The 19,027-nt window shown below is 40.3% G+C and overlaps 1 protein-coding gene across 6 annotated transcripts in view; it reads left to right on the forward strand.

Moving 5' to 3' along the window:
* The first annotated feature begins 1,331 nt into the window (after positions 1-1,331).
* Positions 1,332-19,027, forward strand: part of cnnm3 (cyclin and CBS domain divalent metal cation transport mediator 3) — a 35,854-nt gene continuing 18,158 nt past the window's right edge. For 2 of the 6 annotated variants that reach the window (XM_023153752.3, XM_076886773.1), the window contains exons 1-7: positions 1,333-2,057; positions 2,148-2,482; positions 3,588-3,764; positions 4,182-4,339; positions 5,421-5,564; positions 5,640-5,798; positions 10,151-10,320. In XM_023153752.3, the coding sequence (XP_023009520.1) occupies positions 1,362-2,057; positions 2,148-2,482; positions 3,588-3,764; positions 4,182-4,339; positions 5,421-5,564; positions 5,640-5,798; positions 10,151-10,320 (1,839 nt within the window). In that variant the 5' untranslated portion in view covers positions 1,333-1,361. Of the gene's footprint in view, positions 2,058-2,147; positions 2,483-3,587; positions 3,765-4,181; positions 4,340-5,420; positions 5,565-5,639; positions 5,799-10,150; positions 10,321-10,762; positions 11,920-18,058; positions 18,425-19,027 lie in introns of those variants that run through there. The other 4 variants (XM_014410401.3, XM_076886775.1, XM_076886774.1 and 1 more) reach the window with 4 other exon arrangements.

The raw sequence follows: 19,027 nt of genomic DNA on the forward strand, positions 1-19,027 counted from the left end.
AATGCTGAGTTACTGCGTTACTAAAACCATGATTTTTTTGCGAGAATGTCTCATGACAGTGACATAAGCGAGTGCGACATTCTTGACAACAGCTGTGTGCAGATCAACAATGGATCGAGTGCGGGAGAGAGTATGAGCGTGCAGCGTCTAAAGCGTGGAAGTACTGGCCTTACTTACTGAGTTTGATTACATAAAAAGTGACAAAAACATTAGCGTTCATTGTGCATCGGAAGAAAACTTTTTACAGCGAAAAAACCCCCTAAACTTCCAAGCAAGCACCAGGAGTGCGCTACCACGTAATGGGAAACTCACAGAGAAACTCGCAGATTCTTCAACTGACCGCTGCGGCACACCTGCACCAGGGCAAACCTCCGCCTACGCCACTCCTGCTTTACAGGTGAAAATAGAGCAAAAGGACTGCTAGTCTTTGATTTTATTTATTTTCTGCTGTGTTTTGCACAGCAGAAAATAAATAATAACTCTTTCAAATAATTTTGCATCTATTTGAAAGAGTGAGTGTAAACACAAAAAAATATATATATTTTATGTGCTGGAATGTGCAGAAAATAAGTTTAAATGTTAAACAAATTTCTTCCAGTCGGAGAATGTTGCATATAATTATGTTTTTGCTTGATGCATAAAGTTAAAAGGTTAAAACTAATAAAACAAGTTTTAAAAAGAGACTTTTCCATTTGATTACATTTTGTATGATGGATTATGCAGAAAAAGTAGAATTGGGCTGAAAGATCTATTGCTTTATCACCTGTTCAGGTTGTAAATCGTGTTTTTTAAAAGTAACTAAGCAACTAATTACTTTTGGAAATAAGTAATCAGTAAAGTAACGGGATTACTTTTTTGGGGGAAGTAATCGGTAATTAGTTACTGATTACTTTTTTCAAGTAACTTGACCAACACTGGTCCTATGTTAATGTTTTCAGTTTTGCTTCAATTTGGTCTCATCATGGTCGTCCGCCCGCCTAAAAAAAGAGTCCAAACAGCCTGTGACATTTTCTCCCAGTACTGACAGCTGTATTAGTTTAACAGCAAGTAAAGAGGCCTAAAGTGATACGTTTTGAATTGTGACAGAAAATGGGAGCCAGAGTCTGTCGCGGTTTTAAATTCACTACCGGATGCACTCGGCTCTTCTTGAAAGGGATGTGACGCAATAAAAAACCGCAACATGTACGACAGATCCACACTCGCGGATGAGGCCTGTGCGCGCGCGTGTGGAACCGTAATGGCCGCCGTGCAGCTCAGTTGCGCTGTTTGTTTTGCTTCATTGGCTCAACCCTCCGGGGGGCGGGGCCGCTGCGGGGCTAAAGTCACGTGATCTAGGCAAAGCCAAACTGACCAATTCCAATATGGTGGCCAGCCTAGCAGGTCTACGGTTCCTGTTGATGGTAGTGTTGTTCTGCGGAATCAGGTACGGCGCCTGCAGCCAGAAAGCTCCGCAGGTTTTGGGGCTGCGGCTGGAAGAACCAGTGGATCCGCTGTGCATGAAGGGTCGTATCATTTCAGCACCAAAAGGAGCCACGTTTAAGCTCCGTGTCTTCGGGTTTAATCTGAATGGAAGCTTGCCATGGGTCGCGTTCGCAGGAGCAGCTGGCGGAGCGGCTGGGGCTGTCGGTGATACACCGGACCCTTGCGAGGAGCAGTTCAACCGCCAGGACTCCAAGTTAAAGGTGACCAATTTAGAACTCGACGATGCGCACAGCGTGCTTCTAACTGTGGAGGTTAGCACCTCTGAGGGGGAAGCTGGCAACGAGCAGACCTACTACCACCTGTGTGTGCGGAGTGGAGAGACATGGACATCTGCGGGCCTGGACAGACTGCGAATAAACACTGACACGGATCTGCCAGCAGACTACATCCCGCCGTGGGGTCTGGCCGTACTGATAGTGCTTGTGCTTATGATCTGCGGATTGCTGAGGACGGTGAACTTGAGCCTTTTGTGGCTGGACCCAGTCGAGCTTTATGTCCTACACAGCTGTGGATCCGAGGAGGAGAAACGAGCCGCCAAACGGCTGGAGCCGATCAGGAGAAGGGGGAACTTCATGGTGAGTTTCTAAAAGCACGTGGGGAAGCCACAGGGAAAGAAAGGTGCAAATGAAGTAGTGTTTTCTAAACGCATGTCTTTTCCACCGCAGGCATGTTCTTTGTTGTTCCTGTGTGCTCTGGGGCATTCTGTCCTCGGTGTGCTCCTGTACCGGGCACTGGGCTCCATCGTCTCTGCTGTGTTCAACAGCGGCTTCCTTATCTTCTTCCTAGCTGAGCTGGCTCCTCACATCTTGTGCTCAGGTTACGGCTTCCAGCTGGCGCCTGGTCTGACCTGGCTGGCCCAGGTTTGCATGGTGCTTACCTGCCCCCTGTCTTGCCCTCTGGGCCTGATTCTGGATCTGGGGCTGAGGAGAGACATCAGTACCTGTGGGATAAGGGAGAGGGCCATGGAGATGGTACGGGCAAACGTGAATGATCCTTACAGGTAAATATAGTGGACTTGGGAGAGTATCACAGAGATCTGACATAGAGGTGCGATGAGTATTGACACTTGGTTTAAAAAAAAAAACCCTGATCTGTTTGTTTGTTTGTTTGTTTGTTTGTTTGTTTTTTAAGAAAGAAAAAAACACATGATGCTTCTGAACATACAGAGTAAACAGAACTAGAAAAAAAGATACTATAGGACATAACCAACAAAAAGTGTGTTCTGTCATACTCTACAGTGCATAATTCTTATGGTACATTATGTTAGATTCACTGACATACAGGAACAATTTAGTGTTCCAGACACAGACTCTTTGCTAAGTTTGAGTTTAATATTTGATTAAAATGTCTGACACATTAAGATGCTTTGATTCATGATTAATGCCAGACATCCCAGTTTACTTTAACAGAAGCATTTGGTGTGATTTTGGCCAGTGCTTTCTTGTACTGTTTGCATAACCAATGACTAACAGGAACATCATTCGTAGAAACTTGAAATGTAACTTGAACCCGAAAGACTTGACTTTTAGGAGTTGTCTTTGTTTAGATCTCCAAACACTTGATATTCTAGTTGGATTAGTCCAAAAAAATTTGAGATTATTCTGAGGGTGGACTTCTTTTTAAAGACTTCACAATTGTTATATTCTTCTTAACACTTGCCCATGAAAGACCTGAAACTTGACTCACACGTGATCTGAAAGTCTTGAGAGTATTTTGAAATTTAGATTTGTTTTTTTTTGTTTTTTTTTAAACAGACTTCACATTTGACCCCATAGTAGCCTTGTAATGATTTGAAACATGACCTGGCCTAACACTGTAAAAATTTGATGCTTGAACCAGATTAAGTCTCAAGACTCAGTTTACCATGTGTGTATTGGTCTAACTGTATTAACACCTTAGACAGATTAAGTATTGAGACTGGACTCAGACTCATTTTCAAAAGATTTAAGACTCGACTTGAACTTGGTTCAATAGACTTTTTAGGACTAATCTGCATTAAATTTGTAGGATTTGAGACCTGACTTGAAGTTGGTTCTTAAAGATTGGCCTAGAAGATTTGATAATTGACTTGATTGTTGACTCAGTTTTCTTCATTATGTTTGTAGTGAGTTTGTAAAGGAGGAGTTCAGTCGTGGGACATTGCGCATTAAGACCGTGGAGGACATCTTGACACCTCTGAAAGACTGCTTCATGCTGCCTAGCTCGGCTGTCCTAGACTTCTCCACTATGTCTGAGATCATGCAGAGTGGTTACACCCGTGTGCCCATTTATGAGGAAGAGAGGTGGGATCAGCAACACAACACTCACTTAATAGCTTAACAAAAACATGGCTTAAAAACTTGACATGGCAGCATTCGCCTCATCTGAACAGAGTATCTGTAGAATTGGCAGCTTTGAATTAGGCTTCTTGGTATAACGTTGAATAAATGTAAATCCTTGGATTCACTCATTTAAAAATGTCTATTCCTTGAAACCACCATGACAAAAAAGACAACAGCACAAGTGTATATTTTCTTATAATCTAGCACATGCAAAATATTCTTAATAATAACCAGAGTATGTGTGTCCAGGCCTTTTATAACTTCAACATTTTTACCAAAGAATGAATATAATGGTAGCCATAAGAGTGCAATGGAAAGGTCTTTGGGAGTTATTCACATATTCATACCAATCATAAGCCTTTGTTTGATTTCCTTCAGGTCTAACATTGTGGAAATCCTTTATGTGAAAGACTTGGCTCTGGTTGATCCAGAAGACTGCACCCCAATGACGACTATCACCAAGTTCTACAATCACCCTCTGCACTTTGTGTTCAATGATACCAAACTAGATGCCATGTTGGAGGAATTCAAAAAAGGTTGGCTGCTGTTTGATTTGTGGGAATGGTTGGAATCATAGAAAATTATAGAGTTGCCATGCTGCAAGCTTTTCACCTTTTTTATTTACATTTATTTTTATTTTGGAGCTTTCATTTTGCTCATATCCTGAATTATTAAAAGTCTCAAGTCTCATGACGCCTGATACATGCTTTGATCAAATCTTTAAAGTATTAGAGAGAGAAACTCGAAACAGTTAGACAGTCCCTTATGAGTTGGCCCCCTTTCAACAACAAGAGACAGAGGCAGAACCAGGCTGACTGCTGTGATCCTGAAGCTAATAAGCCTTGATAGATAAGTATATAATGTCATCCTTTTGAGAAGTGATATAAATAAAGTATATAAATAAAGCCAGAGTAGCCTATATATTTTATATTTTTATTGACCTTTAACAAATGTATACTAAAGTACAATTAATTAGCTGTTGGTAGCTCTTATTGCAAAAGAATATGCTTGTACAGACAATCTTGAGAATAGCAGAGAATGCCAGCTAATCCCACTTCAGATTAGCTGATGATGATGATGATGATGATTCAACTGATTCCGTTTTACACATTTTATTAGTAAATCTCATATAGGGCACTATTTGAGTGGCTTCAGTGTGTCTGTTATGCATCTGTAAACTGCCTTACAACCCATCTCAACCCAAGATCCTGCTTTTTGTACTGTATCTGACTTCATTAATTAAATATTTATCATCATTGACGCCTGCCCTGAACTTTAATTTGATTTTTCTATAGAAGGTAAAGAGGTGCCAGAACTGCTATACTGCCAACTCTAAATTAGTGCAGGCCTGTCCTGACTAATGTAGTCCACACAGAATATCACTGGCATGTTGTGAATTTAATAGATGCTTATTTCTGTGATTTCTAAGAAGTTTGTACTGGAAACGACTTAAACAGTAAGTTTATCACACTGAATCTAAAGAAAATCACTTGTGTGAGTTATGACTTTGTAGCCCTCCTTCCTGTTATGTCTCCTTTATAATTCAGAGTTACTCTTTTTACTCCAAGTACCTTTTTCCTCACTATAATTTGCCATTAACCTTTATCCTTTAATCAGGCAACTCTCACATGGCCATCGTCCAGAAGGTGAACAATGAGGGAGAGGGAGATCCTTTCTATGAGGTGCTGGGTTTGGTCACTTTAGAAGATGTCATAGAGGAGATCATCAAGTCAGAGATCCTGGATGAATCTGATGGCTACTGTGAGTGTCTTTTGGAATATTGGCTTCTTTGCTTCTTTTATTGTTATTTATTGTTATTATTGACTCCCCTTGCAGTAGACAGGAAAGTAAAGCGTCCCCTCACTCCACTGGAGATTCCTCTGGAGCCTCGCAGCACCCATGAGGAGTTTTCTCTTTTCAAGCCTCCTGAAGGAGAACCCAAGATCCGAACTTCACCACAACTCCTGCTAGCCACACACCGCTTCCTGTCCAGAGGTATGTGATTATGTGTGTTTATCTGTAAATCTCTACTGACCGAAGCTAGCACATGAATAAAATAGTCACAGTTTAACACAGCACATGTAATGATTATGCCACGGACCTGGTCAACCAAGCAGTAACTGGTTAAAGGGGAGTTGAGACCAGTCTCTGACTTTGACATTTTCCCTTACAGGAAATGTGTAAATGTATAATGTGTAAAGATGTGTTTGTATTTAAATGTCAGAACAACAAAGTAAAGTTTTAGGTCAAACATCTCAAAGAAAAGAAAAGGAAAACAGCAACAATAATTTTCTGCACAATGTCTTCAGCATGAATCAACATCAACAACACCAGATTTACTAACAGGGACAAATTCCGCAATTACAAAAATATGCACATGACAGTGAAAGGCTTGCTAATGATATCCTTACTGACTTGGCTACAGCAGTTCATTTTAATAATAACCAGCATTGTACCATAAGGTTGGAGTATGATCTAATAACCAAATGACCACATTGTGTAGGTTGTGTAAAATCTTGTGTTAGGAATTGCTGGAGTCTGTGTGTGGATAAATGTGCGTGATGTCCAGATAAACCGCATAGCGTGAGTGGAGTGTAGGATTCATTTGGATAGGCTGTCCTATTACGAAATATTCCACTGTATAAATCTGAAATATCTTTTTGTCTGTAAAAGGCACAAAGTGTATGTTCTCAACAGCAGGTTTAATGTGTCTTTGTCCAAATTTGTTGACCCAGATTTCGCTTTCTGCAAACTAGTTTCCTTTTTCCAGAGAGTTAACCCTGGATCATTTATCATGCTTATTGACTCAATGAAGCTAATTTGCTTGTTGCCATATTTCTCTCATACTGTACTATGGAGAATAAAATGTAATAGTTTTACATTTGACTGTTTTCTCAATTTTGTAAGACAAAAACCATGGTTCACATTGCCACTTATTCATATTTAAATTTTAAATGGGCCTCTGCTCTTTATTTACCCAAATACTTGTAGGTATCAGTTGATGATGGGGGTTGCCCATTTTTCCCATTTTCCCAAAACATGTTCACCCTTTAAAGGATTTTGCTTCTCAGATTGTATTAACGCAGAGGTTAGGTTACACCATAGTTACACTACACTAGCTTTTTGACATTACAAAAAACAACAACTTTAAGAAGCTTTGGGGCTCCGACTCTATTATTTAGCAATACGTGCAGTATCACAGCTGTCTAGAAAGTGGTGCATAGTCAAGTAATGTCTAACTAATTTTAGAAAGTTTAATGCAGTGACCCCACCAATATACACTGTATTGACAAAAGCATTCACTCGTCTGCCTTCACACCATTATCAACTGTGTGACATCTAGGGCTGCCACAAACGATTATTTTGATAGTCGACTAGTCACCGATTATTTTTGTGATTAGTCGACTAATCAGATCATCATCCATTGGACGTACAGCTTATTGCACCAGCAGCATCTGGTCTTGTATAACTATCATTAGCTTACAGCTTGAAGTGTTTGTGCTAACTAAAAATAAAGACAAGATGGTAGTTTATTAATTTTTAATGAAATTTGCAGATTGTTTCGGTGAAGTTTAATAAACTCCTTGCTTTCTAAAATATAACAGGACACCGGAGTATATTCTCCAGCGTCTCACACTTCTGATAATCAGCTGTATGCTTGACAGTTTTAGCTGTGCAAAAACTATAACTTTAATCTCAGCCAAACCGATTTACTCAGGAACAAATAAAATACTAAAGAAAGCCAAACAATAACATTTTTAAGTTATCTAAGTGACTTATATATATGTTTAACCTGACTAGCAAAAGACGGCGGTGGGTTTGAAAACGATTTGCCGGGAGTCCGGTGTTCTCACGGCTCTAGTTAGCCTTGCCCCCGCCTAGCTAACGAGCTAGTGGGTAACAGACGTCTCCGAAAACGTCGGAGCGCTTTTGAAAATATGTGGTGTCTTGATAAACTGAGCAGATATTTGAGGTTTACACAGCTACATTCTCGCCTGAAAATATGTTAAACGTTTATTTTGTGACCCAGAAAGAATAATAAGAGTAAAGTTAAAACTAACTAGCTGCCGCCATTGTTGACAACTGCGCTGGGCTGCGCTATGAATTCTGGGACACAGCTTCTTCTTCTTCGGGGTTTAACGGCAGCTGGCATCCTTGTACATGCAGTGCTGCCATCTTCTGTTTCAGTCCGTTATTACACTCTTAAATCCTACTACTCATTCCTGCGTCCTTTGTGATCTTACAAAGCTTCAAACGATGCGTCGACTATTAAATTAGTCGTCGACGATTTTAATAGTCGACATAATCGTGACTAGTCGACTAATCGTGGCAGCCCTAGTGACATCCCATTCTAAGCCAGAGGGTTTAAAATGATGTGGGCTCAGCCTTTGCAGCTATAACAGCTTCAAATCCTCAGTCTTCATGGCAGATTCACCAAGGTTTGTAAACATTTTTTAAGAGGTTTTGATTAATGTTGACATGTTACCATTTGATTTGTCCACTGCACATCTGTGATCCTCAAAAGATCTGGTAATTGTGGCAGCTATTTGAGTATGGCCAACTTATCGTCATGGCACCCGCTGTGCTCTTTTCCTGGTGCAGCCCGTCTGCTTGAAAGTTTGATGTGTTGTGCATTCAGACATGCTCTTCTGCATACCTTTGTTCCAGTGAGTGCTTATTTGAGTTACTGTTGTTTTATTATTAACTTGAGGTAGTCTGACCATTTTGCTCTGTCATCAACATGGTCTTATCACCCAAAAAAACGCTTCCATCTGGACATCTCTTGTTTTCGAACAATTCTCTGTGAACCTTAGAGGTGATTGTGAGAGGAAAAACACAGTATAGCTGCAGTTTCTGAAATATCCAGCCCAGCCTATTTGGCACCAACAACTATTCAAAGTCACTTAATTTAGTTTTCTTCTCGATTCGGATGCTCTGTTTTTACTGTACAAGTCATCTTGATCATGTGAACATGCTTAAATGTGTTGAGTTGGTGTAATGTAAAAAGCTGACTAGACATTTGTGTTTAAGTAGCTGAACAGGTGTACCTAATAAAATGTTCAGCCAGTGTACTTAAAGATGCTAGAGGAAACCTTCCAGACTACTTATTTCAGTTATTCAAATAGTGTCAGTTCACAACCAGTCATTTCAAACCACTTTAGATTGTAAGGTCAAGACTACAGTATTATTGAGCAAACACCAACAATCATAGACTATTCCCTGTAAGCGGCTCCTTGAGTTGATGGGAAGGAAGAACTCCCTTTAAACATGAAGCTACGCTGCATATGAGTCATGACTACGTTTAAGTCATAACCCTTCCTCATATTATTATTGCCTTGGTAAGCACAGCAAAAATGATTAGAGTGACCCTAACAACTAATAGTAGATTAATTAGTTCTCACCTTTATCTTTCCTCTGTCTGAAAACAGGCTTGTATATCATGACTCAACTCTGGACCTAAGGTCCAGTATTGATGTCTTTGGCAAAAGCTACTGAAGCATTCAAAGAATTGAGCCTCGACTGGTCACAGCTAGTAACACCACTTTATTGTTGTGTAAAGCACTTTGAGTGCTCAGAGTAGAAAAGCGCTATATAAGAACCAGTCCATTTACAGCCAATATTCAACAAATTTCATTGCGTCCAGTGGTAGAGAAAAGTGTTCAGATCCTATACTTAAGTAAAAGTACAAACACCATACAGAAAAAAGTACTTGGGGTAAAAGCTCTGGGTCCCCTTTAGGTAAGTGTCCACCTGACAGGTCATTTCAAATTATCCATTGACTTTCTATGGGAGGTGCGGTTGCAGTCACTGTAGGTCCCATGATGTGAAAGAATAGAATCTATTGTTAACCCAAAATATGACATGGTTAAAACGATATTTCCATCTATTAATAAACATTACGTGGAAGGCACAAGGAAGAAATCACACACTTCCTCGTAAATGCTGCCTCATCATAGGACCGATTCATAATCAACAACAAATATGACACATTTTGAGTCAGTCCAGTATGACAGAGAGGAGCTGAGGTGGATATGGGTTGCAAAGTTTGCAGATAGCCTGCCTAAAGCTGCAGGATAACTTTAAAGCAATACCTGTCATTAGGTTTACCATCTAAATCCATAGATGGTGAGGCATGACTTTAAAATCAAGTGATTTGTCCTAGCTTGACTTTGTGGCATGCTTGAGCTAATGTACTGCTTGATTTGGTAAAACAGAAAAAACTGTAAACTGCAAAATGGTAAAGGTAGAAGGAAAACGGAAATCGTCAAGTGCCTTAAACTTGTGTAAATGCATTTATTGTCCAGACAATGAGTTCACTTGTCCTATTTGACCTTTGGCCTCTGTAGAAGTGGAACACTTCAGCCCAGCACGTGTATCTGAGAAGGTCCTGTTCCACCTGCTCCGTCACCCCAGTGTCAACCAGGAAGTGCACTTTGACCCTAACAACCGTCTGAGCCCAGCACACTATCTTTACACCCGCAACCACCCAGTGGACTATTTCATCCTTCTGCTGCAGGTATTTGCTCATATACCCACACTTTTAAAAACTTTTAGCAAAACCAAATTTTGTCTGACAGGAACAAATATATGCTTGAACGTTTATACCACAGAAGATTCAACTTCAAAGTTAAACTGGTAGCTTAAGTCAGTCTGTAAAGTGAATTCAAAGAATAGCTTAATATCTTTATTTTTTTGCTTTCTTGCTTGAAGTAGAGAGAAGATTGACACCAGTTTTACACATGTACATCTATTGCCCTGTACTAAATGTGAGGATTCAGTATAACAGTTTAAAACTGGGGAACCAAGAGATCGTTTCCACATTTTACCAAAATACTTCTTATAATATCATGCATATTTTTCTTGTTTCCTTTGGATATAATTATTATTACCTTTTAGAACATTTTAGACCATGTTTGTCATTTATTTATTTATGTGTGTGTGTGTGTGTGTGTGTATAGATATATATGTGTGTATAGATATATATAGATATAGTCAATCCTTCAAGCTCGGGTCCTCTACCAGAGGCCTGGGAGCTTGAGGGTCCTGTGCAGTATCTTAGCTGTTCCTAGGACTGCGCTCTTCTGGACAGAGATCTCCGCTATTGTTCCCGGGATCTGCTGGAGCCACTCACCTAGCTTGGGAGTCACTGCACCTAGTGCTCCGATTACCACTGGGACCACCATGACCTTCACCCTCCACATGTTCTCGAGCTCTTGAACCGTTCGATACAGTGCTTTCGGTTCGGTACGCATATGTATCGAACAATACAAAATTTTTAATTTATTTTATCAACTTTCCTTCTGACGATGCTGTCTGTGTTGAGCGCTCAGTGGATCTGCGCTCGAAGGTGCAGCCTAGGCGGAGTAGTCGAACGCAGATTCACTGAGTGCAGGGCAAGCTAGCGAGACAGAAGTTAAGCTCTGGTTGCAACATGGCAAATTGAACCTCCCCCACCCTCATTCAGATGTGGCGTTTGGAACTATTTTGGTTTTCATGTGACGTATGACCCTGAAGGTAAGCGCGTCATGGACTAATGTAAAACAGTATGTTGGATGTGCTACGCAATGCTCAATTACATGGGTGGGAACTAGTGTGTTAACGCAGTTAGCTCGTTAATGTGTTGACGCCGTCCAGCCCCAGGCATGGGGCGATCAGCGGTAGCTCGTTAACGGAGATTTGCCGTGTTGTGGCGTTAACGTCATTTCAACGAGATTAACGCTGACAGCACTAGTGGGAACACAACGAATATGACTGCACATTTACTCCGACAGCATCCTAGTGCAAAGACAAGTGGAAGTAGACAAAAACAACAAGCACGCATGCTACAAACTTTACCCGAGTCATTTAGACAGCCGTTAGCACATGATTCTCCTTATGGGGACCTGATATGTTTAATATGCTGCTGAGAATATAGCCCAGAAGAAGCATATAGTATAGCTTTTATTTTGGAAAGAGCCATTTCTCTGTAATAAACTCTTTTCCAAAGATGAGTGATTTCTCGATCAGATAGATTTATTTATTTTATCCCTTTGTTTCAGCAACATTACATTTAAAAACTGTACTTTTGAGTTAAAATATATATTTATAATTTTAATAAATGACAAATGAAAAAGGCATGAACATTTTTTTTTTTGTATCGAAAAAATATCGAACCGTGAATTTTGTGTATTGTTGCACCCCGTGTGTGTGTGTGTGTGTGTGTGTGTGTGTGTGTGTGTGTGTGAGAGAGAATCAATCTCTCGAACCGGCAACCTTCCCAACTCTTGAGCCACGATCACCCCCATATACACACACGCATACGCACACGTGTGTGTGTATATGTGACTATGTATAGTTTCTATTATGTATTACAGGTACAACTTATATTGACTGTGCCAGGCATTGCACTAAAAAAAGTAGGAAGATGGCCGCACACTAGAGGCGCTCCTAAAGCCTGTTGATTAATGTTCTGAACCTGGAAACATACACTCCAGCTGTAGTCATAAATTGGACACCCTTTGTTGACTTTGAAGTTTTTCAAGAATTACCGTCTTTGGAAAATGGCAGGTAATAACAAAGCAAACTTTTTTTTAAGGGAGCTACCACGAGGAAGAAGCAAGCTAGCATTAGCCTCGCTCCGGAACCGCCCGAAAATACACCTGCATCTGAGGCCGCCTCTCCAGCAGTAGTTGAGGAAGGTATAGGGAGCGAGAGCAAAAAGGATGTTTTTGAGGAAATTAAGAAAATGAACGCTACTCTTCAGGTCGTAGCAAAAGATGTCACCACTATTAAAGAAGCCACTAAAGAACTGAAAGATTCGGTGGAAGATATAAAAGTGAGGTTAGGAGAGGCGGAACAACGTACCTCAGACATGAAAGATGCCAGCGTGCTTACCGAGGCAAAAGTGGACAAATTCCAGAAAAGGATGGAGGCGTTGTGGTCACGAGTGGAGGACCTTGAAAACCGTAGCAGGAGGAACAATGTACGGATTATTGGACTTAAAGAAGGTGTGGAGACACCCGGGAACGTGGACAAATATGTGACGGAGATTCTGGCCAAAGCACTTAAGCTTTCTGGAAGTGAATTTGAAATTGAACGTGCCCATTGTTCCCCTGTACCAATGCCGGAATCTAACGAGCCTCCCAGGGTGATACATGTCCGCTTTCTACGTTCATCTGCTGGGGAGAAAGTACTACGGGTGGCCAGAGAGAAGCGTGGAGTCGATTGGCAAGGCGCCAAGCTTTCCTTCTTTGAAGATGTTACAAGGGAGCTGGCGGAGAAGAGGAAGGCATTCAACCCGGTCAAGAAGCGTCTCCGAGAGCTACAAGTGAAGCATAGGCTGATGTATCCTGCAACACTCATTTTTACGTGGAACGGACAAAAGAAAGCATTCAAAGACGGAAAGGAGGCCGAGAAATTTCTGCAGGAGTCGACTTAGAGGAGTGCGGGACATGATGTAACAGATCGGAGAAGTGTATGTGAATTTTAAAATAAGGTAACAAATAAAAAAATGGGCACAACGGGGCCGCGGCGGCGGTGCTGCTATCGGACGATTAGCGTGTCTCACGGACCACGGACAGTTTGGTGTCTCAAGCTAAAGTTAGTTAGGCTTGGGTAGGAGGGGAGGGAGGGGGCGCTTAGCAACGTTGTTTTGGTTTGTTTGGGTTTTGTAATATTGAGTGCCTATGCCTATATATTTGTGTTGTGTTGTAAAGCGCACAAGGTGTGCCTTAACCCATTTCTATTAGAAAGCGATGAACAGGTATACTAAAATAATATCGTGGAACATAAACGGATGTGGGGACCCAATTAAGAGGAAGAAGGTTCTAGCATACTTAAAATCTAAAAATACAGATATAGCGTTTATTCAGGAATCCCACATTGCTGGGGAAGAAGAGGCAAAAAAGTTTAAACGAGACTGGGTGGGCTCCGTTTTTCATAGTTCATATTCGAGTAAACGAAATGGTGTTTTGATCCTTATTAATAAAAAATTAAGCTTCGTGTTGCTGAAGAAATATAATGATAAAGAAGGGCGCATTATCTGCTTGGAGGCCTTAATTAATGGGGTTTGAACAGTTTTGTGTAATATTTATGCACCTAATAAAGCAGAGCCAGATTTTTTTTTTTTTTTTTTTTTTCACTAAATTAACAAGATAATAGGGGATCATGAGGGGCAGGTAATATTGGCTGGGGATTTCAACCAGGTGATGGATGGGATAATTGATAAGAGCAAACCCAGGGGTACGTCTACACCCAGGGACAGAGAGGCTGTTCATTTACTGACAGAGGATCTTTGCCTAGTGGACATTTGGAGGTTAGTTAATCCCAGTTCAAGGGAATATACATTTTACTCCAATTGTCATAAAACATATTCGAGGATAGATTTCGCCTTAATATCAAAGTCTCTGGTCGATTCAGTCGTCGACTGTGAGATTGGTGCCATTGTCATTAGTGATCATGCCACAGTAGAGTTGCAAATTGATTTAAACACAGATAGAACGAAGAGGGGTCGCTGGAGGCTTAACATGATGTTGTTGCAGAACAAATGTTTTAGTGAGGAGTTAACAAAGGATCTTAAAATTTTCTTCGAAATCAATATGGGTTCCACAGATAAAGTAGCCACAGTTTGGAAGCATCTAAAGCATATATAAGAGGAAAGATAATTGCATACGCAACAAAAGTTAGGAAAAGTGATCTAGAACGGGGAAAAAACCTTAGATAAAGAAATACGAGAATTGTAGAAGGATTTAGCGAGACAATACTCAAATTATAAATACCAGACTATATGTAAATTAAAATACCAGCTGAATGACATTTATAACAAAAAGGCATAATATGCCTTATTTAGGCTTAAAACAAAATTTTATGAAGGTGGCGAAAGGAATGGAAGACTATTGGCAAGGCAACTGAAGCAGCAAGATAATTTAAATAATATATCTATGATTAAGAAAGACGGCCAAGTGGTAACCTCATCGAAAGAAATAAATTCAATTTTCCAATCATTTTATCAAGATTTGTATACGTCTGCTGGTGCACTTAATGAGGGGGAGGTGAAGACATTTTTTTCAGGTCTACAATTACCTACTCTTTCTGGGGAACAGAAAAAAAGACTGGATGAGCCTATAACTGAAGAAGAGGTCAGAGCTGCGATCTCATCAATGAAGAATGGGAAATCGCCAGGCTTGGATGGCTTCCCGATTGAGTATTATAAGAAATATATTGATATTTTAGCTCCAGTCCTACATAAAGTTTACCTTGAGGCATTAGTAATAGGTTCCTTGCCAAGTACGTTTAATGAAGCACTGATCTCCCTTATTCCTAAAAAGGATAGGGATCTATCGGACCCAGCAAATTACCGGCCAGTAAGCCTTTTGGGCGTCGATTGCAAAATTTTGACAAAGGTTTTGGCCTCCCGCCTGGATCAAATATTACCAGATATCATCAATGGTGATCAGGTTGGCTTTATTAAAAATAGGTCCGGGACCCGGCAGGGGTGCTCTTTGTCCCCGCTGCTTTTTACAATATTTCTGGAACCGCTGGCCTTGGCTATTCGAGCTAACAGGGATGTCAGAGGTGTTCATGCAGGGGGTATGGAGCACAAGTTATTTCTATATGCTGATGACATCTTAGCAGTATTAACGGATCCCATGCAGTCTCTACCAGCGCTACTCACATGTGTTGAGTCATTTTCAGGGTTGTCAGGTTATAAGATAAACTGGGACAAATCGGAAGGCATGCCATTATCAGCATCATGTCATTCTAGATGCGTTACTCCATTCAATTCTAAGTACTTACCTTCAGGTATGAAGTATTTAGGAATAGTATTAAAACCCAAACTGGAGGATATTATGCTTTCAAATATGGAACCTCTCCTCCTAAAGATAAAAACAAATCTGGATAAATGGGGTAAATTGAATCTTACACTATGGGGTAAAATTTATGTGATTAAAATGATGGTGGCCCCACAGTTCAATTATGTTTCCATGATGTTACCTGTACGAATTCCTTTACACATATTTAGTCAATTTGAGAAGTTAATTAAAGATTTTTTGTGGAATAACAAGAAGCCGAGAGTGAATATAAAGAAAATGTGGGCCTCTAAAGACATTGGGGGAATGGCCCTCCCAAATGTGAAGTTGTATAATTTAGCTTTTGAAATGTCAAGACTGGCCAAACACTGGACAGGATCGGACTCTGAGCTGAGCTGGATGAAGATCGAACAGGAACTAGTGAGCCCTTTTACACCCTTGGATGTTCTCTCACAGGGCTCGGCAACTAATGGACAAGACTTTCATAATAACCCAGTGCTCGGGTATTCCAAAGCTGTCTGGGTAGAGGTGCACAAGATGTGTGGAGCATCTCATTTAAGACAACCTTATACCTCGCTATGGAACAACACTGCTGTACAGATTGGGCGAAAAACTGTGCTTTGGAAGGAATGGCTTGTCAAAGGCAAACACAGGATAAGTGATCTTTACTCAGGGGGAGTGTTTATGTCATTCGTTGAAATAACCCAAAAATATGGTTTGATAAGAGAAAATAATTTTTGGAAATATTTACAAATAAGGGATTGTATTACCAAAGGGAAATTTACTCAAAGCTCAAATATGGTGGTGGAGTTTTTAGAATTGTCCAGTACGGCACATAGGGCAGCTGTTTTCTACAAACTGTTTAACAATCCAAAAAAAGAGATGTGTGAAAACTTAAGGATTATATGGCAGAGAGATCTGGGTTGTGCAATTTCTAAAGAAGACTGGCGCAGAATTTTGTCATTCTCTGATAAATATATAAGAGAGGTCAGGGGTAAATTTACTCAGTATAAATTAATACACAGATGGTACTTCACTCCGTCCAAACTTTATAGAATGGGAATCAGTCCCAGTAATGTATGCTGGAAATGTAGTTCAGATCCAGGGACCTTTATGCATGCTATTTGGGAATGTGGGAAAGTTTATCCCTTTTGGCAAAAAGTATTGGATAAAATAGGAAGGTGGATTGGTTTGATGATACCCCTGTCACCAAGACTGTGCTTATTAGGGGATCAGTCGGTGTTACCTGGGGTTTCAAAATATGACTTTGTGGTTATAAAGGTGGGGGTGATCGCAGCGGCTCGAGTTATTCTCAGTGTATGGAAGGAACCATCTCCTCCAGAATATAATAGGTGGAAAGAAAATATGCTGAAAATGGTGTCGTATGAAAAATTCTTTGCTAGGATTAATGATAATAGGGAGGGTTTTGACAAATCATGGGGACATGTTTTTGGCTGAGATGGCTGGAATTTATTTGGTCAGGGCAATTATCTTTAGTTAAATTTTATGCTTGCTGCATTGTATGTTTGTGTAGGCACTCAGTAATGGAACGACTTAAGAATTAGATTTTATTGTCCTTTTTTTTTTTTTTTTTTTTTTTACGGGTGTACCGATAGTTAGTAGGTATTGAAAATAGACCCAAAATATAAAGGTGAATTAACCATGGGATTGGAAGCTCTTTTCTTTTCTTTATTGTTTCTTTTCTCTTGTTGTTTCGTTTGTTACTTTGTTTGTTTTCATGTTGTTAAATGTTAAAAACAAATAAAGACTTCAATTACAAAAAAAACCGCACTTATTAGTAAAAGTACAAATTTAAGACTGTAAAATACAGCCTTTTAGCCTGACGTAACCTGAAAATCACTGACAGTGGAAAACATTATCCAGAAATAAGGATATAAGTAACACAAGCAAAGCAGTAGAAGTTGCATGTGTGAATAATTTTTTTTAATACTTTCTCTTTATTGATTTTCATCTTATTTTACATACAGAACTAAAGAGGGCAAGGGAAACCAACACAGTCACATATGTTCGCATATTCCAAAATACACAACGCCTTGTTTTACTTACACATATTACATATTACACAGGTGCATGTCCCATTCAAACAAATTCGCAGCTGTCCCTCTGCATCACAGAGGTATCAGTTTCTAGTCTCTTGACATATAACGATCCCATCGTTCCCAAAGTCTCTCTCCTTTCTCCTTCTGTAGCCGCAGTGAGAGGGTAATCAGTTCCATATGATGAATTGTGTTAATAATGTCTATGACCAGCTTCCGTGTGGGGGGGCTTGTCTGTAACCAACACTTAGTAATTGCCTTTTTGCATGCAACCATAATTATTTTCAGTAAGTATGAGTCTCTGTTATTTATATCCTCAGGGATATTCCCAAGGTACATGGTACTAAAGGAGAAGTCCAGTATTACTTCCAGCACATCCATCACCATTTGTTTAATCTCCTCCCAAAAGGTCTTCAGTTTAGGGCATGACCAGAAGACATGGAAGCAACCTGCAGTGACCTCCCCGCACTCCCTCCAGCATGAAGCGCCTGAACCACTTATTTTGGATTTCTGCTTTGGTGTGATGAAGAATCTAATTAAATTCTTCCATCCAAAATCTCGCCATGTTAAAGAATTTGTGGTAGACAACACATTCTTCCACATCCGCAACCAATCTTCCTCTGAGATAGTTATACCTGCTTCTTTTTCCCATCGATGACTGACATATCTTGTTGAGGTCTTTTTCATGGCTGTAAAACTTCTGTATATTTTGCCTATAGTACCTCTTATAATGTTCTCACCATAAGCATCCATAAATATTTGGATCACCCCACTAGCATCTGCGTCAAGCATTCTAATTTCCTTCCGGAAGAAGCTCCGAACCTGCAGGTAACGATAAAAATCTTCCCTGCCGATCTCGTAAATCTGACACGTCCTCAAATTTGATCAGCTCCCCATGCTTAACTATCTTACAGATCGCAGTGATTCCATGCCTGGACCACTCCCTGAATTTATGGTCTAACAATGCTGGAAGAAAGCGTGGGAGATGCGCTGGCCATCCCAGCAACCCTATTTCCCTATTAAGACCAAAAATTTTAATCACATCTGCCCATTTTTTCAGGGAAAAACTTACACATAAATTTTGCATCTGATATGCCTGTGGCAAACTCTCAAGAGACCCCAGAACAGACTGTATTGGGAAATCCATCAAAGAAAGCTCAATGTCCTTCCATTTTGCCTCAAACTTAGAGTTACACCAGCACACTAGAGGTCTGATCTGGGCTGCCAGATAGTAATCCTCAAAGCACGGTAGAGCCATGCCCCCCCCACTCACCAGGCAGCTGCATTGTTGCATATTTCACTCTCGGCCTTTTATTTCCCCATATGAATCTTGAGCAATGCATATCCCACTCCCTAAATTGTTTTGCTGGGACCTCAA

This window comes from Maylandia zebra, linkage group LG7 (assembly GCF_041146795.1).
Source record: "Maylandia zebra isolate NMK-2024a linkage group LG7, Mzebra_GT3a, whole genome shotgun sequence".
In the NCBI taxonomy this organism is placed as follows: domain Eukaryota; kingdom Metazoa; phylum Chordata; class Actinopteri; order Cichliformes; family Cichlidae; genus Maylandia; species Maylandia zebra.